Below are 23,733 nucleotides of genomic sequence, written 5' to 3' on the forward strand. Positions count from 1 at the left end.
TGTTTTGAAACATGAAACATGTTAGATGTTTCAATGAAACAATCTAGATATCATTATACTGAGCCTTTACTATGGGCCAGGCACTGCGTTAAGTGATTTACATAGGATGTGATCTAATTTTTGTAATAACCCAATGACACAGATACTGCGATCTGTCTCATTTCATTGATGGGGAGCTGAGAGGCTGAATAAGTCACAAGGCTACACAGCTGACTCAAGGAGCAAAGCTTAGACCTGAACCCAGGTGATCTGTTTCCACATCTGGATTCTTAAGTACTATGACGTAAATAGAAGCCATATTAATAACAATTATTATTGTTATCATCATTATTATATTTGAGCAAACCTCTCTCTTCTAAAAAGGGCAGATCATTCCATCTATATCCAAGAGTGCCATGAGGGATATGGTCAAAAAGAGCTGATGAGTGTGGAAGAGCTTCTGAGAGATGATATATATCCTTCTGGGGGAGCTGAAGGGGAAGGACCAGAAGCCAGTTGCCTCCTGGGAAAATCTCAGGGCCCTTGAGGTGCTGGGGCTTGCAAAGGCTGGACGTGAGACTTCCACATCTCCCTGCACAAAGCCAGATCTGTGTCCCACCTTCATGTACTGCAGTATCCTCTCCACAGCTGTCAAGCATGCCTCTGCCTCTGAACCAATCCGGACACTGGCCTGGAAGTTGGACGCCAGCTGGAACAAAGGAGAAGTATCTGAGTAGCAGGCTGTAGGGGTGACCTCAGGTTCTCACCACTTCCAAAGGTGGGAAATTGCCATTCCTCCTGAGTAGCTCCTCAAACCAAGACAACTTCCCTTAAAGGGAAGGAGCAGGTATCTCTGGTGCCCCACTGAGCTACGTCTGAGTGTGGCTGCAGCTGTGGTGGGCAGCTGTAGGAGAGAATCCCACCAAGCCTGTTTCACCTCAGGTGCCCTTTGCTTTATGTTCAAAACCTTTGTCCATACTACAGGAGCCCACTCAGCCCAAGTGCAGCCCAGAAACATGGGAGTTACGGCCCTTGGGAGCAGCCCTCTCCTAGTGGGGAAAGGAGCCATTAGATAAACTCTCCTATCTCTTGGCCTTCAGGGACAATCCTGTTAGTTGCTGATGGAGCAGTGACTCTCGATGACACTCTTGCAGTGCAATTCCTCCTCCCCTGTCACATGCTCCTGCTCCTGGGTCCTTTCTAGACAGCATCTCACAAATAATCTACCTGCATCCGAGTCCTTGTCTCAGGCTCTGCCTTCAGGAAAAACCAGACTAAGAGGAGCCTCAGGAATTCTTAGGAATTGGAGGCACCACAGATGAGGATACAGAGGCCCAGAGAGAGGAAGTGATACACACAGAATCACCCAGAAGCCAGCGGCAGAGCTGGGATGGGGGCCCCAGTTTTGATGCTCTGCACCCCTCAGGCCATGCAGAAGGTGCCAGGCAACAACTCCCTTATACAGTCAATCAACAAACTCTGATGGAGGTGCTGGGCCAGGCTCCATGCTTAAAGTGCAGCAGACCCAGTCCCTGCCCTCAAGGAGCACCCAGTAGAATGGGGAGAAAGACAGGTCAATCGAGAAGGCGGCATGATAGAGGAAGCACTCAGCTCCGTCATGGCCACAGGACAGTCACCAGACAAGGGCTGCTGGGTAGGCTTCCTGGAGGGGGTGGCACTGGAGGCACCTTTTTAAGGAGAGGTGGGATTTAGCCAGCTAAACATGGATGGAGACAGGTGTTCATAGTAGGGGGACAGTCTTGACAGTAGTAAAATGGCATCATCCATTCAGGGCTCCTCAGGCCATGTGACTGTGGATAAAGCAAAGGGTATGTATGGGCTAAGGAGACCAGGGAGGGAAAACCTGTAGAAGTCAGAGAAGAGGCCACCATCATGAAATGACACTGAGCTGGGAAAGGATATCAGGCACAGTTGACTGACTGCCTATCAACAGCCAGTCCCATCTTCGTTCCTTGCTGACACAGCTTCTGTTATGTTCAGGTGTCTGGCAGCCTGGAATTCCAGGGAGGCTTGGTTACTTCAAACCAATCATATTAACCCCTATCCTCTTGCCAATGACTGGTTTAGCAGTGACGTGAAGTCACTCAGTCGTGTCCGACTCTTTGCGACACCATGAACTGTAGCCTACCAGGCTTCTCAGTCTATGGGATTTTCCAGACAAGAGTACTGGAGTGGGGTGCCACTTCCTTCTCCAGGGGATCTTCCTGACCCAGGGATCTAGCCCCCGTCTCCCTCATTGCAGGCAGACGCTTTACCCTCTGAGCCACCAGGGAAGCCCTAGCAGTGAGCCATGACACAATTCTGGCCAACGAAGCACAAGGAAAACTCAGATGTGAGTATTCTAGGAAACAACTCCTTGTTCTTACAAGGGGGCACATGGAAAAAGTTATCTCCTCTCCAGTCTTTAGCAGTTTCTGGATGAGGATGAGTTGTTTGGGGCTGCAGCAGCCATTCCGTGAACTTGAGTAGACAATCCTGAGGATAAAGTCAGACTGCGGATGCCAGAGCAGAAAAATTAAAGATCATGGGTTCATGATAAGCCAGTAAATTTGCCAACAGAGGACAGCCCTACCTCAGCCTTCTGGTCACATCAGATAATAAGTTCCCAGATTGCTAAGGCCATTTTGAATTGGTTATATGACTTGTTTTGGCTTGTAACCAAAAGTATCTCTAATATTTACTAAGAAATCTCTCAAGGCTACAAAGCAACATTGTGTGTGATACCTGCCTCCCGAAGCCTGAATTTCCTCCAGAGTACATGCAGAAGTCAAAGTCTGATCAGAGGACAGAGTGTGTGTGGGGACTAGGGCCAGATGTAAGGGCCTGGAATGTAGGTGGATGGCTTAGGTTTAGTGCATAACGAGACAAAGAGTCTCTAGAGGGTCTAACCAAGGTTATGACATGAGGAAAACCAGAATTAAAGATCACTCTGGAGTGGGGGTAGTTCAGCTGGTAAAGAATTCACCTGCAATGCAGGAGACCCCAGTTCAATTCCTAGGTCAGGAAGTTCCCCTGGAGAAGGGAGAGGCTACCCATTCTAGTATTCTTGGGCTTCCCTTCTGGCTCAGATGGTGAAGAATCCTCCTGCAATGATGGAGACCTGGGTTTGATCCCTGGGCTGGGAAAATCCCCTGGAGGAAGGCATGGCAACCCACTCCAGTATCCTTGCCTGGAGAACCTCCATTGATAGAGGACCCTGGCAGGCTACAGTCCATGGGGTCTCAAAGAGTCAGACATGACTGAGCAGCTAAACTGAAGAAAGTGGATGGGAAGGGGTTCAGGGATGGGCAAGGCAGGTGGGCTGAGAAGTTGTTACCCAGCATAGAAATTAGACACTCAAACAGAACACCAGACATTGAGAAGAAAGGATGAACTTAGGGCCATTCTTAAATCCTCAGGCCCTCTAGCAGAGTTTCTCCTTGGTGTCCTGTGGTGGGACAACTGGTCAACCCTGAGCAAACACCCCAATACATGGTGCACTTGGGACAGCAAAGCCTCCACCCACTCTTTGCTCCAGCACTAGATAACCTAGGCACAGGGTTCAGCAGGCAGGGGGCATCTCTGTCCTTAGTGACGCATGTCCCCCAGGACTCCAGTGTGGGGCCTCTCCCCAGAGTTCTGGAAGGCTCAGGGTAATTCTGCAGTGGGCCACATGCACATGTGTTCATGTGTGTGCAGGTGTGTGTTTATATATTTGTGTGTCAGAAAAAATGAGAGAGAGAAGAGTGTGTCCCACCATGGACAAACCTGTCTCTCAGCTGCTGTGGGAACACAGGCAAATTAACTCTGGAAACTGTAGCTTCTTATCTGTAAGCTGGGAACCATAATAGGGAACGTTTATCCAGCGTTTATTCTGGGCCAAGGTTTTAACACGTATGAACCCTTGAGTTTACATATATTCCTTACAAGTCTATGATTCCAGAACTTTTATTATCTCCCTTTCATAAAAGGAATAAGGAGGGTAACAGATTTCCCCAAAGTCACATAGATGATAATGAACAGAGCCTGTTGAGAACCTGCAGCTTCCAAGCCACATGTTCTTAACCACTTGGCCGCATCTCATGGAATGTGGTGACAGTTCAATGGAAGAAGCATAGCAAGTGTCCAGCAGGGCATGGGCTCAGTGCAAGCTCCCCAGCTGCCCACTTAAGGCCTGGGGCGGCTGTCTGTGGGCATGCGCACCACACAGCCACCGGCATGGCCTGTGCACCCTCAGAAGAGTCTGCACCCAGACCTGGCCATGTGAGCACAGCACTCATGTGTGTCTGCCACAGGGTTCAACAAGGAGCAGGAAGGAGCCCCTCTGCACCCAAGAGGATGCCTCAGCAGGGGGCACACAAGACCCAAGCCCAGTTAGAGAGAAAGAATGAGAGAGGATGGTTAACGACTACCCCTGTGGGAGAGGGTGCCAATGGAACTGTGCACCCACGGTTTACTGAGTTTCCTAACTAGCCTCACAGCCCTCTGGGGAGAGCCCTTCCCCAGGACTTTGTGGACATAAGCCTTGGCCCTGATCCTGGGCATGGAAGAATTCAGGCCATGAGACATGAAAAGCTTCTACACCAGGGTCCCCTCAAGAACGCATTTTAAAAATCAGATTCCAAGACCCCACCCAACCAGGACCTGACTCTGAATCGCTCCTCTGTGCTCTGGAGTGTGGCCCTCCTGTCAGCTCCATGAGCCCAGCTGAATCAGCCTACCAGGCTGGGCCGAGCATTCGGGTTCAAGTCTATGCACTTTGAAGCCTCACAGGCCTGCCCCAGAGGAGAACTGGGAAACCTACATTTTAAATAGCCTCCCCAGGTACCTCAGAAAAGTGACAACTGACTCAGGGTATGTACAGTAAAGTAAAAAAGACACCACAGGAAACCAAGAGGTCCAGGGTCTTCCCTGGCTCTGCTTCTAAAGCTCTGTGTGTTCAGACAACTCCTTCCCCTCTCTGAGCCTCAGTTTCCCCATTTACATAATAGGAAGGTTGGACTCTGCTGTCTCTGGGCTTCTCTTCAATCCCAATATTCTGATTCTGTTAAATACCTTTCAATGTAGGCTTCCCAGTTCGGAAGTGACAAGGAAACAGAACAAAGCTGCAGATTCAGAAAGCCAAGCATCCAGTTCATAAGGTCACAAATGGCCAAAACCCAAGGTGTAATCAAAGTCCCACAGACCCCCAAGTCTGCCCACAGGCCACAGACCACCACCAGCCTCCTCCCTGGCCCCCTGCTGTCTGATAGTCCATCCCTTACCTGCAGGACGAGGCTGAAAGCCATGGCTTTATAGGAATGGGGGACAGAGGAAAGGCCAAAAACCAAAAACAGGGCTACCACCAAGGTCACCAGGTTGGTCATGAGCTCCAGTCTCAAGGCCACCCATCGCGTGGAAGACATAAACATCAGCAGGTAGTTATTCTGTACATCTGTCAGCTTTTTAAACCTGACAAAGAAAGGACAACATGAAAGTCACATGTGTCTGTCTGACCCAGGGTTTCCTAACACTGGTTGCTTTCTCCAGCATCCAGCTCCCCAGTCTCACCAAAGAACCAACGAAGAAAATTGGAGAGGATTCCTTTCTACTCCTTTCTCAGCCATGGAGTTCACCTGACCCCAGATCTAGGAGTGAGCTCGGACCGATTTAGGCCTATTAGAAGTTCTCTTCTCCTCGCCTCGATAATTGATTCAGGATGGGTAAGTTACTCTACTGGGCCAACAAGAATGAATAAAGGCCCAGATTTGTGAGTGAATGAAGGAAAGCAATCCCTTCTTCGTATCTGTTCACCTTGCTCACAGCTGTATCCCCACTGGGTGCTGAGCACCTGGGAGGGTCTCAATGTTGACTGAATGATCCCTTAGTCCTAGTCTCTGCACAGTCTTTGGGTCTCTCTAGTGCCAACGGGAGAGCTGGCACCATGGTTCATTCAATATTTCAGTTAACAGAGCACACACCATCTCCCATGCCCAAATCTTCCCTGGCTTCAAGGCCACCTCAGATGTTGCCTCCTCCCCAAAGCCTTCCCTGATCCCAAGCTGCGGGTTATCACTTTCTCCTCTGAAACCCCAAGTCATTCTACCTGCGTTTCTCCCTATTGCATTGTATTCAACACTTGTCTTATTACAAAAATATACATCTGTGTCCCCTGTCTTCCATTAGACTGCAAACTTTTTGTAGTTCAGTGCAGACCATGTTTGACTGATGCTTACAAGTAGATAAGTTTATGTTACACAGTTAAACCTCAGCAACAATCATAGGATTTGATTGTTTCAACAAACATTTAGAAGGCAAATCTATGGGTGTGAATAGTGAAGAAAATTCTGCTATTTCGAAAACTATTGTTCTTTATTATTTTATTATATTTAGATATCTGTTTGCAAGTGAAAGAAAGAAAGAAATGCATTCAGTACTAACATGGCAATACATCTGACCATTCAGTGTATTAAAATATGTATATAACAGCACAGGTCTTTAAAACTGACAGACATTTTTCATATCCCTTACATTTTTTATTCTTATAAGTACCATCTTCCAGATGGGGTTCTGGAGGTGCAGTGAAATAAATGGAATAAAACAATGATCGCTCTGAGTCTTCTGACGATGGTGCTGTTCCCAGGTGCTCTGTTTCCTTCCTGTTCCCCACCATTGCCACATTCCCCATCACCCTCAGAGAGCAGAAGGACTCACTCATTGATGAATTCTTCAGTTTTTCCATAGACATGGATGGAGCTCAGGCCCTGCAGGGTGGTGAGGATGTGCGAAAACAAAGGGGAGCAGCTGTAGTTCTTCAGTCTCTTGAACACGTTGATGGCTTTCTTGAACATCCTGCATTGAGAACGGGAGGGAGCGACCTGGGCCATCCACCTCTGACACCCTCCAGTTCTAGGTCGGTCCTAGACTCAAACCTCATTCACAAGCAAAAAGAACCCACTCACCTAAAATAAATGAGGCAAGCAGAGAGGATGACGACTCCCATCAGCAGGATATAGGGAGACATGAAACTGATTATCAACAGGATGATGATCACCGCCAAAACCAGGAGCACAGACTGTTCAATCATTATGGGCAAGAACTGATCCAACTCATCCATGTCCCCTGCAAAGCAGTTCAGGAGCCGGCCAGTGGGGGTTGTGTCAAAGAAGCACATAGGGCAGTGGGACACCTGTGAGAGCAAAAGCAACCCAGGTCACAAGGCTCTGCACGCCATGGTGGGGGCTTGATGAAGACATCCTCAAGCTCTGAATGATGTACAGGATGCAGACTGAAGGATATCCAGGGAAGGCAACGTAGAGCACGACTTAAAGGCAGAGGCTCCAGAGTGTCAGTTTGCCTGGACTCCAGGGCTGCCCGTCTTCCACCTATTGCTCTGGGACTGTAGGCAAGTTACATATAAACTCTCTGAGTCTCAGGGTCCTCATTTGTAAAATGGGGATGATAATGATGCTTCAGAGTTGTGATGAAGATTGTACAACTCTGCAAGTATACTAAAATATATGATTTAGAAGGGTATATTGGGACCTCCCTGGCGGTCCAGTGGTTAAGAATATGCCTGTCAATGTAGGGGACACCGGTTCAATACTGGGTCTGGAAAGATGCCACACGCCTCAGAGCAACTAAGCCCATACACCACTACTACTAAGCCCACGCTCTAGACCAGTGCTCTGCAACAAGCAAAGCCACTGCAATGAGAAGCTTGTACACCACAACAAAGAGCAACCCCCGGCCACTGCAACTGAAGAAAACCTGCACAGAGGTAAGTAAATAAATAAAATTGTAAAGGGTATATGCAGATTCAATCCCTGGGTCAGGAAGATCCCCTGGAGAAGGGAATGGCAACCCACTCCACTATTTTTGCCTGGAAAATCCCATGAATAGAAAAGCCTAGTGGGCTAGAGTCCATGCAGTCACAAAGAGTCGGACACGACTGAGCAACCAACACATTAATATTATTATTTGAGTCATGAAGTGGCTCTTACAGCAGCCCTCGTGGCAAATGTCTGGATCCTGCTGATAAGTATAGTTTGCTTGCTGTCTAAGGTAGAAGGTCATCATCAAATAGTCCTTGGTTGTGTCTGACTCTTTGCAACCCCATGGTCTGCCAGGCTCCTCTGTCCATGGAATTCTCCAGGCAAGAATACTGGAGTGGGTTGCCAGTTCCTTCTCCAGGAGATCTTCCCGACCCAGGGACTGAACCCAGGTCTCTCTCCTTGCATGCAGATTCGTTACCCTCTGAGCCACCAGGCAAGCCCAAGGTAGGAGGTAGGGAGCAGCAAACATCAGTGGGGCAGACTGTGAGATCCTTGCTTTCTTCTTCTGCTTCTAAATTGTCTTTAATTTTATCTCCAGAATCTTTTGTTAAATACATGAGCTAAAGCAAAAAGAATATTCACAATCACAAATAAAAGACTAAAGCAATCACCCCCTTAGGACACCGAGCACTTTTGAGGAGTGAGGGGTTAGGGGGGGCAGGACTCAGCTCAGCTGTGGCATGAAAGGGGTCTTGGTGAGAGCCCATGCTCACTAGGGATTAGGAGTATATGGTGGGGACACAGGGTCAGGATCTCTGGTTGCCTCCTTAAGTAGTAAATTAATCTGGTTCTAGTTTTGTTTTTATATTTGTTGATTTTATAGTTGAGCCAATTTTTTCAGAGATTTTTCCTTTACTTGTGATTATCTAAAACTACATGGCAAATTTAAGATCAATAAAGCCATAAAAGGGTGAGCAAAAAGAAAATGTTTAAAATATGAAATGTATTTTCTAATGAAAAAAACTTGAACATTTCTCAAAATTAAAATATAGAACATAACTTTGAGAAGGCCTGGGTACTAGGTATTTCTAGAATCTGGGAATGTGTAGTCAGAAACTTAGAGACCAGCTATCTGCTGCCACCACCACAGATTAGGTGGTAAGGACTGCCAGGCTTTGGAGTAATTTTTCCCTCTCCTGCCTTCTGGCTCATCAAGCCGGTTGCTTTATCTGAGATGTGGGGAAATGCCTTGGCCTCACCCTCCTAAATTAAAACACAATTTGTGGGAGTTCCCTGATGATCCAGTGGTTAAGATTTTGCCTTCCATTGCAGGGGGTGCTGGTTTGATCCCTGGTCAGGAAACTCATGGCAAAAAACCAAAACATATTGTAACAAATTCAATAAAGATATTTAAAATGACGGCCCACATCAAAAAAAATATTTTTAAAGGATTTGCTTTGAATCTACAAGGAATGACGGGTGCCCTCATTGCCTCCCGAGAATCCCTCTGAGAAGCCCCTCTCTACAGTTCTCAGCTCCAGCCTTCCTGAGCTCCATGCAGCTCTCTGGAAATGTTCTGCTTTTGCTCACCTCTTAATCTTGACCTGGCGAGATCTCGTTCATCCTCAGATCTTAGCATAGAGGTCACTTCCTCCAAGAAGCCTTCTTGGACTCCCACCTTCCTTCCACCACCCCCATGCTTGGGTCAGGTGTGCCATTTTCTTATGGTCCTGTGTGCCACCCTCATGGTTAACTCTGCACATCATATTACAACAGATTATTTTCCTGTCCATCTCCGTCCTTAAGCTGTAGGCTAAGATGACCCAAACCACATCTGCATTGTTCACTCACCACTGTGAACCAAGTGCCTACTCCAGAGCCTGGCACCCAGTAATATTCGATAAGTGAAAGACAGAAAGGACATGTCCAAGAGCTAATGTGACACTATAGATAACTTGGTATTCTAGCCATAACATACATTCTAACCATAACACATATGGGGTTTCCATTTTCTCATGTGTAAGATAAGAGTAAAATACCCACTTCAAAAGGAACTTAAGGAAATTAGAAGAAACTGTTTATGTGACTGTGCTCAGCCAACAGAGGCCAGCATTGATAGCTGAGGGTTGATCCTCTAGGAAGGGGCATTAAACTTAGTCGTGGGAGAGTTTCAAGAACCTATCTCATTCTCTGGCCTGCTCCCACCTAGTTAGTGACCCAGTGTAAACTCACAACTATACGACATTATATTCTCCAAACCACAGAGACAGCAAAATAGATCAGCAGTTTTCAGAGGTCTAGGGGAGGGATATACATAGGCTGAGCAAAGGGGATTTTTAGGGTAGTTTGACTATTCTGTATAATACTTGATGGTAGACGCATGCCAGTATGCATTTGTCAAAACGCATAGAATGTACAACACAAGCAGTGAACCTTAATGTAAACTATGGACTTTGATAATAATAATGTATCAATGTTGACTCATCAACTGTAACAGATGTCCCCCACTAATGCAAGCTATTAATAATAGGAGAAATTGAGGATGTGGTGAAGGGTAAAAGTGAACCCTATATTTTCTGCTCAATTTTTCTCTAAACCAAAAACTGCTCAAAAAATAAAGCCTAATAATTAGAAAAAAGAGTTGAGCAAGGTCAAGGCTCAGCCTGTGGCCATGCCCAGTGCCCAGACCCATACCTTGTTGAAGAGCTTGTTGTGCAATGCTGTGGATGCCTTCCCCATCACCTTGGTGAAAACCAATGAGAGGCAGATGCCCAGGAGGATTGCCAACAGACCGCTGAGGCCAAACACCAGTTGGTAAAAGGGCAGCTGAGGATTGTCCAGTATGTCACCTGGGTCTGCAGTGGTCCAGTTGCTCTCTTGACTGCTATTATTCTTCAAGAAAGGACAGGGAGTATGGTATGATAAGAAATATGCTTCATCTTTGTCCCCAATTCCTGACACACAAGTCCTAAAACCCTTGCAGTTTCCTAGGTGATGGGGGTGCGTGGGGCTTCATTTGTGGTAATAATTGGCCTTTGACTCTGGTTTCTGACACGGGCCTCTGGAGCAATGAGAGAGTCTTTTGTAGCTAACGAGATGACTAGGGGCTGGGGACTCCTAAATAGCTTCAGGACTGGGGCTGGTCACCAGAAAGACCATGTCATGAGTCCAAGCTTCGAACTTTCAGCCCTACTCCCATTTTCTGGAAATGGGAAGGAGCTGGAATTTTACTTTATGATCCATCATGTCTACATGTTGAAGTGAAAGTTGCTCAGTCATGTCCAGCTCTTTGCAACCCCATGGACAATACAGTCCATGGAATTCTCCAGGCCAGAATAGTGGAGTGGGTAGCCTTTCCCTTCTCCAAGGGATCTTCCCAACCCAGGGATCAAACTGGGGTCTCCCACATTGCAAGCAGATTCTTTACCAGCTGAGCCACAAGAGAAGCCCAAGAATACTGGAGTAGGTGGCTTATCCCTTCTCCAATAGATCTTTGCAAACCAGGAATCAAATCAGGGTCTCTTACTTTGCAGGCGGATTCTTTAAAACTGAGCAACATGTTGAATCCACCATAAAAATCCCTAAAGCATGGCATTCAGAGAGCTTCCAGGTTGGTGAACATATCCATGTGCTAGAAGGGTGGTGTACCCCAACTCCATGGAAACAGAAGCTCTTGCACTTTGGACCCTTCTGTACCTCACCCTATATATTTTTTCATCTGGCTCTGCATCTGCATCATTTACTATATCCCTTATTTAAAAACTGATAAAAGTATTTCCCTAAGTTCTGTAAGCCAATATAGAAAATTATCAGGCCCAAAGAAGGAGTCATGGGAATCCCCAATTCATAGCTGATTTATCAGAACTACAAAAACAGCAGAATGATCTCTTTGTTTCCAAGGCAAACCATTCAATAGCACAGTAATCCAAGTTTATGCCCCAACCTCTAATGCATAAGAAGCTGAAGCTGGAACGGTTCTTTGAAGACCTATAAGACCTTCTAGAACTAACACCCAAAAGAGATGTCCTTTTCATCATAGTGGACTAGAAGGCAAAAGTAGGAAGTCAAGAGATATCTGGACTAGAGGCAAATTTGGCCTTGGAGTACAGAATGAAGCAGGGCAAAGGCTAATAGAGTTTTGCCAAGAGAACTCACTGGTCACAGCAAACACCCTCTTCCAACAACACAAGAGAAGACTCTACACATGGACATCACCAGATGGTCAATACCAAAATCAGATTGATTATATTCTTTGCAGCCAAAGATGGAGAAGCTCTATACAGTCAGCAAAAACAAGACTGGGAGCTGACTGTGGCTCAGATCATGAACTTCCTTATTGCCAAATTCAGACTTAAATTGAAGAAAGGAGGGAAAACCACTAGACCATTCAGGTATGACCTAAATCAAATCTGTTGTGATTATACAGTGGAAGTGACAAATAGATTCAAGGGATTAGATCTGATAGAGAGCTTGAAGAACTACTGACAGAGGTTCATGACATTGTACAGGAGGCAGTGATCAAGATCATCCCCAAGAAAAAGAAATGCAAAAAGGCAAAATAATTGTCTGAGGAAGATATACTGAGAAAAGAAGAGAAGCTAAAGGCAAAGGAGAAAAGAAAAGATATACCCATCAGAATGCAGTGTTCCAAAGAAGACAAGGAGAGATAAGAAAGCCTACCTCAGTGATCAGTGCAAAGAAATAGAGGAAAACAATAGAATGGGAAAGACTAGAGATCTCTTCAAGAAAATTAGAGATACCAAGGGAACATTTCATGCAAAGATGGGCACAATAAGAGACAGATAAAATGGGCACAATAAATACTAGAGACCTAACAGAAGCAGAAGATATTAAGAAGAGGTGGTAAGAATACATAGAAGAACATACAAAAAAGATCTTAATGACCGAGATAACCACAATGGTGTGATCATTCATCTAGAGCCAGACATCCTGGAATATGAAGTCAAGTGGGCCTCAGGAAGCATCACTATGAACAAAGCTAGTGGAGGTGATGGAATTCCGGTTGAGCTATTTCAAACCCTAAGAGATGATGGTATGAAAGTGATGCACTCAATATGCCAGAAAATTTGAAAAGCTCAGCAGTTTCCACTCCAATCCCAAAGAAATGCAATGCCAAAGGATGTTCAAACTACTGCACAATTGTACTCATCTCACACACTAGCAAAGTAATGCTCAAAATTCTCCAAGCCAGGCTTCAACAGTACATGAACCATGAATTTCCAGATGTTCAAGCTTGATTTAGAAAAGGCAGAGGAATCAGAGATCAAATTGCCAACATCTGTTGGATCACAGAAAAAGCAAGAGAGTTCCAGGTAAACATCTGCTTTATTGACTACGCCAAAGGCTTTGACTGTGTGCATCACAACAAACTGGAAAATTCTTAGAGATGAGAATAACAGACCACCTTACCTGCCTCCTGAGAAATCTGTATGCAGGTTAAGAGGCAACAGTTAGAACTGGACGTGGAACAACAGACTGGTTCCAAATTGGGAAAGGAGTACATCAAGGCTGTATATTGTCACCCTGCTTATTTAACTTATATGCAGAGTACATCATGCAAAATGCTGGGCTAGATGAAGCACAAGCTGGAATCACGATTGCCAGGAGATATATCAGTAACCTCAGATATGCAGATGACACCACCTTTATGGCAGAAAGGGAAGAAGAACTAAAGAACCTCTTGATGAAAGTGAAAGAGGAGAGTGAAAAAGCTGGTTTAAAACTCAGCATTCAAAAAACAAAGATCACAGCATCTGATCCCATCACTTCATGGCAAATAGATGGGGAAACTATGGAAACAGTGAGAAACTTTATTTTCTTGGGCTCCAAAATCACTGCAGCCATGATGGTGACTGCAGCCATGACATTATGACACTTGCTTCTTGGAAGAAAAGCTATGACCAACCTAGAAAGCATATTAAAAAGCAGAGACATTACTTTGTCAACAAAGGTCCATCCAATCAAAGCTATGGTTTCTCCAGTAGTCATGTATGGATGTGAGAGAGTTGAACTATAAAGGAAGCTGTGTGCTGAAGAATTGATGCTTTTGAACAGTGGTTTTGGAGAAGACTCTTGAGAGTCCCTTAGTCAACAAGGAGATCAAACCAGTCAATCCTAAAGGAAATCAGACCTGAATATTCACTGGAAGGACTGATGCTGAAGCTGAAACTCCAATACTTTGGAAAAGACCCTGATGTTGGGGAAGATTGAAGGCAGGAGGAAAAGGGGATGACAGAGGATGAGATGATTGGATGGCATCACTGACTCAATGGACATGAGTTTGAGCAAGCTCCAGGAGTTGGTGAAGCACAAGGAAGCCTGGTATACTACAGTCCATGAGGGTGCAAACAGTCAGACATGACTGAGCAACTGAACAAAATGTCTAGACTTGTGATTGGCACATGAGCAGTCTTATGGGACTGAACCCTTAACCTGTGAGGTGTTGCTAACTCTGGATAGGTAGTATCAGAATGGAATTGAACTGTAGTACACCCAGCGAGTGTCCAGGGAGTTGGAGAACTGGTTGACACAGAGGGGAAAAACCAAAACCAAAACCTGCACTTTGCGTATCAGAGACATTACGTGTGGAGAGAGGAAAACTGTGAGTTTTCTTTTTCAGAGGTTCAAACCATCTGAGTTCAGGGTGAAATTCAGCAGGGAGAAAAATATGTCTTCCTGGGGCTACAGAAGACTCAGCAGCCAGTAGAAGGTGAAACTATATGTTAAAAGCTTCCTGCTCAGTGCTATCGCTTTTCCCTTCTCCCTCCCCACTGCCCTGTGCTGATCCCCTGGACCACTACAGCATCAGTCTCAGTGGCCTGTCTCCTTGATCCAGGTCTTGCCTCCACTCCATTGCCTCCTCTACCCTGATTGTTCCAAACTCAACTCCACTACCATTAGGACTTCTATACATCCCTTCCTCAATGCATCTTTGTCCTAAGGCAGCCTGCTGTCTGATATGAGTCTCTTCTCTTCTGGCAGGGTAGAAAATGGCTTGATAGATTACTTCACTCTATGTTGTTAGAAATCTGCACTAGATGGTCATCTGACATCACCTCTGCCTCCTTCCACACTCTCCAATGTGATTCAGGGAAGAGTTTGAGAACTGTTTCTCAAACTCCTTGCCAGCATGGTCTTAGGTTAGATTCTACCAAAGAGAGGCACTCACAGAAAATCTAAAGGCTGAAAGAGAAGCCATTATACTCTGGTGGCAATTGTGGACAGGTGCATGGAGCTTGGAATTCAGCCAGTGGTTAGCAGGCATCCTTCCAAGGATCAGCCCATTTAGTGCTGCCTGCTGCTAAAATTCCTGGAGCCTGCTTTCCCTCTCTCCTCCAGCCCTTCCAATGGCTGTGTAGCCTCTAACTTGTGTATTAAATCTTTGGAAGCTCTAAATATTTCAAGCGGCTCCTGCTTTCCTGACCAAACTCCGTCTGAAACATGACTCAAAAGTTAACCAAATAGATTGCTTGAAAGACATAGCCTGGATTCAGAGCACAGAGTTCAAGGCACATTGACATCTCAGGGCAGGCTCCTTCTCCTCTCTAAGAATAATTTCTGCAAATATAAAATGGGGACAGTGATACCTACCTCAGAATGAGGTTGGAAAGATTAATGAATTAATCTGATACATAATGGCTGAGAGCTCCAGAACCCTCAACACAAACAACCCTGTCCGAACTCCTGCACTAAAAGACTTGACCGAACCTTAGCGTGGCTCCTAGAGGCTAAGGTATGTCCCTCGGAGGACCCCAGCTCCCCCCACCTTCATTAAAGTGCCTCTGCCAGGAAAATTTACTGTTTTCCTGGCAGGCCCCTGATCTTTCTTCCTCAGAGGACTTACTAAGAAGCACTCACAGCTGTGACTGTGTATCTCTTGCAACTCAGAAGCATCTTTCTTAAAGATCTGAGAATGATTCCTTTAAAATGTAATCCTCAGAAAGGACAGAGCCTCTGTCCCCCACTCTCTGTGGGAGGAGAAAGCTGGCTGCAGACACTGATAGCTTAATTGTACTGACACTCACCAGCCTTTTGTACTTTTTCATTCTCTGGCCCAGCAGAGCCCCTGCTTTCCCTCCTCTCTCATTCTCCCTTTCAAAAGCCCAGATCACTTCTGTGCAAGTCATACTGGAGCTCAGCTCTTTCCCTGCTGTCAGGAGTGATGGATAGAACTTCTTTTCCCTTCTCTAACTCATATTAGAGCAGACTGTAAAGCATTCTTGATGTCAAGAGCTGTTTGGGGACAGAGGCCTCTTGGTTTTGTTCCTAGGAGACTGTACAGGTGACCTCTTGCTCTGTGAACACAGGATGCCCACCTGGGAGGGCGCTCCAGAGTTTCAGCTCCCAAGGGTTCCCTCTAGGGCCCCATTCATCAGCATGGCAAGGGCAGGTACTGGGCTTGCCATGGGCTTCTCTAACCCATACCCATGGGGCCCCAAGGAAAAAGAAGTTCCCCCATTCCACCCAGGTCCACAGAAATGCACCCCACCCCCACATGGCACTCACCCCTGAGCCCTGGCCCAGCCAATAGCTCAGCCACCAGAAGCTGAACACCGGGAAGAAGGCTAACATCACCATGAGAAGGAAAATCATGCTGCAGATCAGGTAACCTGGGGAGAGAGAGGAACGTGACACACAGGTGCCAAAAGAAAGTACGTGGCCACACCAGGCCCTTGGATCTTCCTCAGACACCCTAGAAGACTCGAAAGAGCTGGGTTCCAAGATTAGAAAGCCCTGGGTTCAAATGCTGGCTCAAACTACTTACAAGCTATGTGAACCTGGGCAAGGGATCAAATGTCAGTGACACTCCACTTCCTTACATACAAGATGGTGATGGTAGTCCTGCAGCCTTAAGGGGCTGCTCTAAAGGTGCTATGAGGTAACGTGTGTCAAGTACCCAGCCCAGTGCCTGGTTATGTGAGCAGTGTTCTAGAGAAGCTGGTTGCCCTTATGCAAGCCCTGAGGGTTCAACATTCAAAATAACAACAGCTACCTTTCACTATTATGTACCAAGTGCCAGGTAGAGTACTAAATACATGAATTATTTTTGAATTCAGAATGCCTATCGCCAAGTTTCCAAGGGAGGAAGTAACTTGCCCAAAGTCATAGAGCTGGAGAGTGGTGAAGCCAAGGATGGGAAAACCTAGGGTACACGCCTTCCTTTCCCATCTACCTCTTGCCCTGGCACTCTACCCACCTATCCAGTCTGTGCCTCATGCCCATATTCTTTTTCTTGAATTCTTCCTTAAGCTCCACCCAAGGGCCAACTCTCTTTAATGACATCTGAGACCATGCTTGGTCCTGGAGATCTCTCTCTCTTGCTACCAACTGGATGAATGTTTTAATTCTCTAGTTAGATTACAGGGTAGGTTCTCAGGCAACTTTATACACCCTCCCCTCCAGAACTCAGCAAGAGCCTGGTTCATAATAGGTACTTCCTAAATACAGATCAATTGGTTTTTTGGTTCATTCATTGCGTTTCACAAGTATTTGCTGCTCCCCTGCTCTGGTCAGGCCCTGTGTTATATCCTGTAAGGATGCTCACAGTGGAAGGGGTGAGGATGGCAATCTCCTATGCACAGCCTGCCTCCTCCTCCCTAGACAGGTAGAGAGAAGACACGCCTTGTGCAGGGTTAGGTTCCAAAATCAATGAAGAATAAAAAGTTGGCATGGAGTCAAAATTACTCTCAAAAATTAAGTTACTCAAAACCACAGTAGCATATACCTGGTCTCATGTTTACAACATTGTAGAGTTATATATGTGTGAATTTGGTAACATACACCATTAAATAAAGCAGAAGCTTTGAAACTTTTTATTGCCATCCACCTTCAGATATACAGTCTAATACATAATAAAATGAAAGCTTCACCAACATCACTTCTGCAGATATTTTCAACTCTAGTCACATTTCTATTCTCAACGCTCCTTACAACCCACTCAGTTGATTTCACAGCCCACTAGTGGGCTGGGACCTGTGCTATGAAAAGCACTGAGATAAAGAGTACTATGGCATTCTTTATTTCACTAAAAATATTAATGATGTTTAATGTAAAATGTTTCTTATTTTCTATATTCCTAATACTGTGTTATTTGGGGCCTTAATCCTGACAGACTGCTAATCCCAAGGCTAGCTAATTCCTAGAAACAGCAAGTAACTCCTTACAGGCACACCTTTGATATACAAACGAACCAATCCACAGCCCACCCTCCCAATAACCTCTTTTATCAAACTCTCACCCACCAAGCCAATATTTGCCCTCCCCTAAATCACCCTAAGACCAGGTATCAGACATCTAGGACCATCACTATAGCAATGAGCCCTCCAGAATTGTTCAAGCTGTCCAATCCTAAGCTTACTCAGGGTGCCTACCCTGCCTCACCCACTTCTTCCCACAGAAACCCCAGTAAAGGCTCTGGGCCCTGCTTTCTCTTACCACTCCACCACTGGCCAAACTTGGTGCTTCCCCCATGTGGTCCTTCACGGCATGCATGCCATGCCTATTTCTAGGCAAAAATTATAAACTTTTCCCTTCATGAACATAATTTACATGTCTATATGCCTTGACATATTTGATTTTTTAAATGCCAGGTATATTAACACAAATACACATAGAAACATAATTTCTGGCACTGACTACAGTGGTAGAGTTATTATAGTTGAGTATGGCTGGAATTATGCAAGTTAAACTCATGAATGGCATGACCGTTTGAGTCCCTCTACCTCCCATGACCTTGCACATTCCAGTCTGACCCAGCTTCGTGAGCAGGCCTGGCCTGGGGCAGCTAACAGCCCATACCTCCGCCCGCCTGGATATAGTGGTGGTAGACTGTCCACTTCAAGGACCCTTCTTCCATCTTCTCCTTCTGTGACAGTTGATTTTCCAGCACTGGATCAGGGAAAAGAAAAAGGAAACAGTATGCCTCCCAATCTCCTATATCTCCTTCCTGGTCAAGAAGAGTCCTTGTGAAGCCTTCTATTCTGGTTGCCACCAGTACCCCACCCAAGTTTAACTCCAACCAGCAGAGTTTGCAGATCTGCCTGGACTCTGAAAAGGGGGTCCATCACCAGCCATTCAATAGACCCTGGAGAGCCTGAGGTTCCCAAGGGCTGAATGGGTTGAGAGAGAGAGCAGGAGAGAAGGAAGAAAGCAGTGACCTGGGACCAGAATTGTCATCATGATACTGTACAGCTTCAAGAAGCAAATCACTTAACCTCTCTGTTTCCTCATCTGACAACTGGCAGGCCTACAGATAATCACTAAGACGCTTTGTAGCGATACGCTTCTGAAACAGCTCCTCGAAACAGATTTGACACCAGCCCAAGCGGACACGTGGCCTACAGCAGGGCAGAGAGATCAGTACCTGAAATATCAGTAGATGTCATCAATGTTGTCAGGAGGCAGCACTGTAGGGGATACCTACTGTTTCTGCCTGCCGCTCTCCCTTCTTCTAACAGCAACACCACTATTTTCCCAGGAGAAGACAGCTCTCTTTGTGGAATTTTAATCTTGCAGGAAATTAGACTAGGATGGAAAACATCTGAAGCAGGTTTTCTTCAAAAGGATTCTATACCTGTTCCTGCTATTCTAGACTCCAAACTTTCTGAGGTCTAGTACTCCAACTTTTTTTTCACTCTGTGATCAACACCCTTTTCTGCCAACACATTATTTTTCTGCCCAAATTGACTTCTGATCTTTGCAGCTGAAGACTCTGTTTGTGACAGATGTGCCAGGCACTGTCCTAACCCCTCAGGACCTCTTCTAATCTCCACTGTGGTGTTGTAATATAAGAACAATTATCTCCACTTTTGCCAGTGATGGTTCAGAGAGTTTAACCTGTTTGGCCAAAGTCACACGGCTTTGAGAGCAGTAGTCCTGGAATTCTAATCCAGAACCTGTCTTACTTTAAAAATGAAAGTCTTTCTCGTCTGCTACCTTGTCTCAGAAAAGAGCAAGATCTTCAATAAGCATACTAAAAGATGTTCAACTTCACCTTTTGAATGCCCAGAACTGGGCTTAATTTATTTCTGACTTCCAATGGCATTGTTCTCAAAAAATGTGTAATGAATTGATGGCCCAGAAACTGTGCAAAGTTTATATCAGAGTCACTCGAGGTCAACCCTCAACCTGCCTCTGCACACCCTCAGCTGTTCCCCCAACAATAGTCACCTCCTGGTTGCTTCGGGCCTCTGGACCAGCACAGTCCTTGCCCCACAGCCCTCCAGTACTTGGATCTGTACCCTATATGAGTAATGTCTGGCACCCCATTCAGTGAGTGGCAAGGCCTGGTCTCACATTCAGGATGAAATGCCAGAGCCTGTGGAAGATGCAGACAGGCAGGCAGAGGGTTTCACCCTGCTCCCAGGTGAAAGCACTATTTCATTCAGCACTATTACCAGCATTTTCACTGAGAAGTTCTTCCTGGCAAGCGGTCTGGGCCTGACCTTCCAGCTGTAGATCCTCTTCTGTCTTTGCTACTCCCTGCAACACACCCTGGGGAGAAAGCACAAGCCATGGATGCAGGGAATGGTCTGCCCAGTTGGGTCAGAAGTGAGGGTGGGGTAGGGGGAAATCACCTGTGTGGCTTTCTCGTGCATCTTCTGGATGAGCTGGGCGTATCGTCCCCTCTTCTGTATGAGCTCACTGTGAATTCCTTTTTCACAGATTTTCCCATCTTCAAATAAAATGATCTGGTCACAAAACTCTAAATACTGAAGAGTCAGAAGAAATAAGATCTTCAATAAGCATACTAAAAGATGCTCAACTTCACTATTCAAAAGGAAAAATTTAAATCCTGAGAAAATATTTTATATCACCAGTTTGGCAAAAACAATCCCAAGTGTTGGTAATGACTAGGGTAAAGGGACTCTTACAAAACTGGGGTGGAGGGGGAGGCCTGCACAGATTGGTACAGCTACTTTGAAAAACAATTTGACAATATCTAGTAAAATTAAAGATTTTTGAAGAATTATGAACCAATAATTCTACTCCTAAAACTTCCCAAAAAAAGCCCTCTCAAACACATGCATAAAAACACATGTAGAAGAATGTATCAATATTCTGAAGCATTTTTTTGTAAAAAGTGAAAAATGGGAAACAACCCGAATATCCATCCTGGAGAAATAAATTCTGGAATATTCAGATATTGTAATACAATACTAGTAAGAAAGAAATAAAATTCCATGTATCCACATGGAAGACCTTAAAAATATAATGTTGAGTAGAAAAGCAAATTACCTAAGGACACAGAAAGTAAAACATCGATTATAAGTTGTTAAATATGCAAAAGGACACTTGCTCTGTCTGGATTGACACATATGTTGTAAAAGTGTGAATACGCACGTGGAAACAGTGAACAGTGAGTGAGGAGCGGGAAGGAGGAAAGGGGCTGTGATCTGAGGGCCATCGACATTGCACTGTGATGTGTCATCTGGGCAGTTACATGGGCTTTCATTAGGTTATTTTCTAACCTGTTTTTATGTCTTACATATTTTATACCAAAAATACTAAAGCCCAAATAGGAGAAGGATAAATAATAACAAGGTCTGGTATGAACATATCTAGGGAAAATGACCCATGAGAGGCAGCACCCAGCACAGCCAGTGTGCTTGATGGAAGAATGTGAGACTTGGCGAATTCTTCTCTGAGGGAGTTTTTTGTAACTTCAAAAGCAGGGGCTCGCCCATACAATTTTGAAAATAAAGGAGACCTCAATATTTAGTTTCAAAAAAACCATTTAAAAAATTCTATAAAGCAATTATCCTTCAATAAAAAACAATTTTAAAAAATTTAGTTTCCATTTTTACCAACTTATCTTCTCCACATAGAAAGCAGAGGACATCAAGTTCTTTGCAATCCTCTCTGACTTTGGGGTCTGTCTGAGATACGAAGGGGTATCTGCTGGGAGGCTGTTATTGATCATGCTGAGATGGCAGGGGCTTGAGGAGCAACATTATCTGTCAGTCATGGCCAGAGCCCCAGAAGGGTGGTCACCTGCAGCTGATGGGTCACCAAGATGACGGTCTTCCTCCTGAGCACCTTCTTAAAGCACTCCTCAAAGATATGCTTCCCCACATGGGCATCCACGGCCGAGAGTGGGTCATCCAGCAGGTAGAGCTCACGGTCAGAGTAGACGGCCCGGGCCAGGCTGATCCTCTGCTTCTGCCCCCCCGAGAGGTTGAGGCCCCGCTCCCCAATCTGTGGACAGGCAGCCAAAGGCGCCGAGTCTGGAGGGTGACCCAGCCAGCTGTGCTCCCACCAGCCAGGTGGGCAGGTGGACAGACTAACCCCCCTCGGTGCACACTCCTGGACACCTAATGATTTGACACCCCTGGCACTTAAAATATTTTTCACAATCTCGACTTCCCAGTGGTTAACAGTCCACCTGCCAATACAGGGGACGTGAGTTTGATCCCCGGTCCGGAAAGCTTCCATGTGCCACCAGGCAACTAAACCCATGTCCCGCAACTACTGAGCCTGTGTTCTAGAGCCCTCATGCTGCAACTATTGAAGTCTGGGAGCCCTTAGAGCCTGTGTTCAGTGACAAAAGAAGCCACCACAATGAGAAACCCGAGCACTGCAACTAGAGAGCAGCCCCTGCCCGCTGCAGCTAGAGAAAGCCTGGGTGCAGCAATGAAGACCCAGCACAGTCAAACAAAAATTAATAATTAATTAAAAAGAAAATAAAAATACTTTTCACAATATGCCTAGTAAAGGATGAAAAAAACTGATGCTCACTTAACTGAAATTTGTAATTCATAGTAACATATCATTTTTTCTAAATTGGTTGGCTTGTCAGAAAGCATATTAAAACTTTTAACAGCTTAGCTCATAAAAATAAATCACTTATCCCAAGAAACAGCACCTTCTTACATCTTACAATGGTTTTAAATTTCTGTTGACTGTAACTGTCAACTGGTGGGATCACTGGCCTGGGTTAGGGGTATTGCCCAAGACCAAGACTGTATTATAGCTGAGGTGGTGGGCAGGTTTGTTATGTCAGGAGTCGAGGGTGCTAACCAGAATCACTGGACAGTGGATTGGAGTTCCCTAGCAGACTAGCACTTCAGGCAGTGCTGGCTGGCCCATCCCTATGTCAGGTCCTGAGGCCGTGACACCCAGGGTCTAAGTTCTATCCCTGCTCGACCCTGAACTCTGGTGACGTTGTAGAAGAGAAGCAGAGTTTAAAGAGCAGTGGGGTGACCGCTTCTCACTACTCTGCCTCCAGTTCGCATGTGACCATAGATAAGGGGCTTGGCCTGGGCGAGGCTCAGTTTCCTTACTCACTCAGCAGACTTCAATGCCTACTGTGTTCCTCTAATGACAGCCTAACACTTACCCTACGCCAAGCACTATTCAAAGCAAGTTATGTATCAACTCACCTAAACCTCTAATCATCCTGATGAGGTCAGAACTATTACTGATGCATTTTACAGAGCAGAGCTGGTTCTTCCTACTGAAGGGGAGACGCTGAACAAAACAACCAAGCTCTCTACCCTCCAGGGTACACTGCTGATCATTAAAGGAAGGATAATAAAAGAACTGACCTCATAGGTTATCTGAGGCTCACCTAATATATTAGAGTTGCTAGAACAGTACCTTGAATGTAGTGAATGCTCAGCCAACTGAGCTATTATTAGATAATAAAATCAAGGCAACCATACTGCTTTTATCTTACAAAGGTCTTATGTAGAGTAAAGGTGGCTACTGACGTGAAAGATGGAGAATTATCAGGAGCACCTAGCAGTCAGAACTGGCATTGCCACAGCAGGGCTATGGCTGCCATCCCCACTGTCAAAGGCAGTGCTCTAGAGAGGGGCAGGGTGGTGGGGAGCAAAGATGGATGACTGGGGTGGGGGGGTGGAGTAGAGGGGTTGGGGGGTGCTTCTCATCCTCACAGGGTCTCTGCTCTTGATTCAGAAGAAGTCTGAGATCAACTCCCATTCTGGTGAGGCAAGGTAGCCCGTTTGTCAGCTCCCAA

At 45.6% G+C, this 23,733-nt stretch overlaps 1 protein-coding gene across 1 annotated transcript in view; it reads right to left on the reverse strand.

Annotated features, from left to right (window-relative positions):
* Positions 1 to 23,733, reverse strand: part of ABCC11 (ATP binding cassette subfamily C member 11) — an 89,325-nt gene that overhangs the window by 11,404 nt on the left and 54,188 nt on the right. The window contains 10 exon segments of the mRNA XM_059877420.1: positions 599 to 688; positions 5,244 to 5,430; positions 6,673 to 6,810; positions 6,921 to 7,147; positions 10,428 to 10,625; positions 16,260 to 16,363; positions 18,552 to 18,641; positions 20,150 to 20,246; positions 20,330 to 20,464; positions 21,747 to 21,950. Coding sequence (XP_059733403.1) covers positions 599 to 688; positions 5,244 to 5,430; positions 6,673 to 6,810; positions 6,921 to 7,147; positions 10,428 to 10,625; positions 16,260 to 16,363; positions 18,552 to 18,641; positions 20,150 to 20,246; positions 20,330 to 20,464; positions 21,747 to 21,950 — 1,470 coding nt within the window.

Source organism: Bos taurus, chromosome 18 (assembly GCF_002263795.3).
Source record: "Bos taurus isolate L1 Dominette 01449 registration number 42190680 breed Hereford chromosome 18, ARS-UCD2.0, whole genome shotgun sequence".
Lineage (NCBI taxonomy): Eukaryota > Metazoa > Chordata > Mammalia > Artiodactyla > Bovidae > Bos > Bos taurus.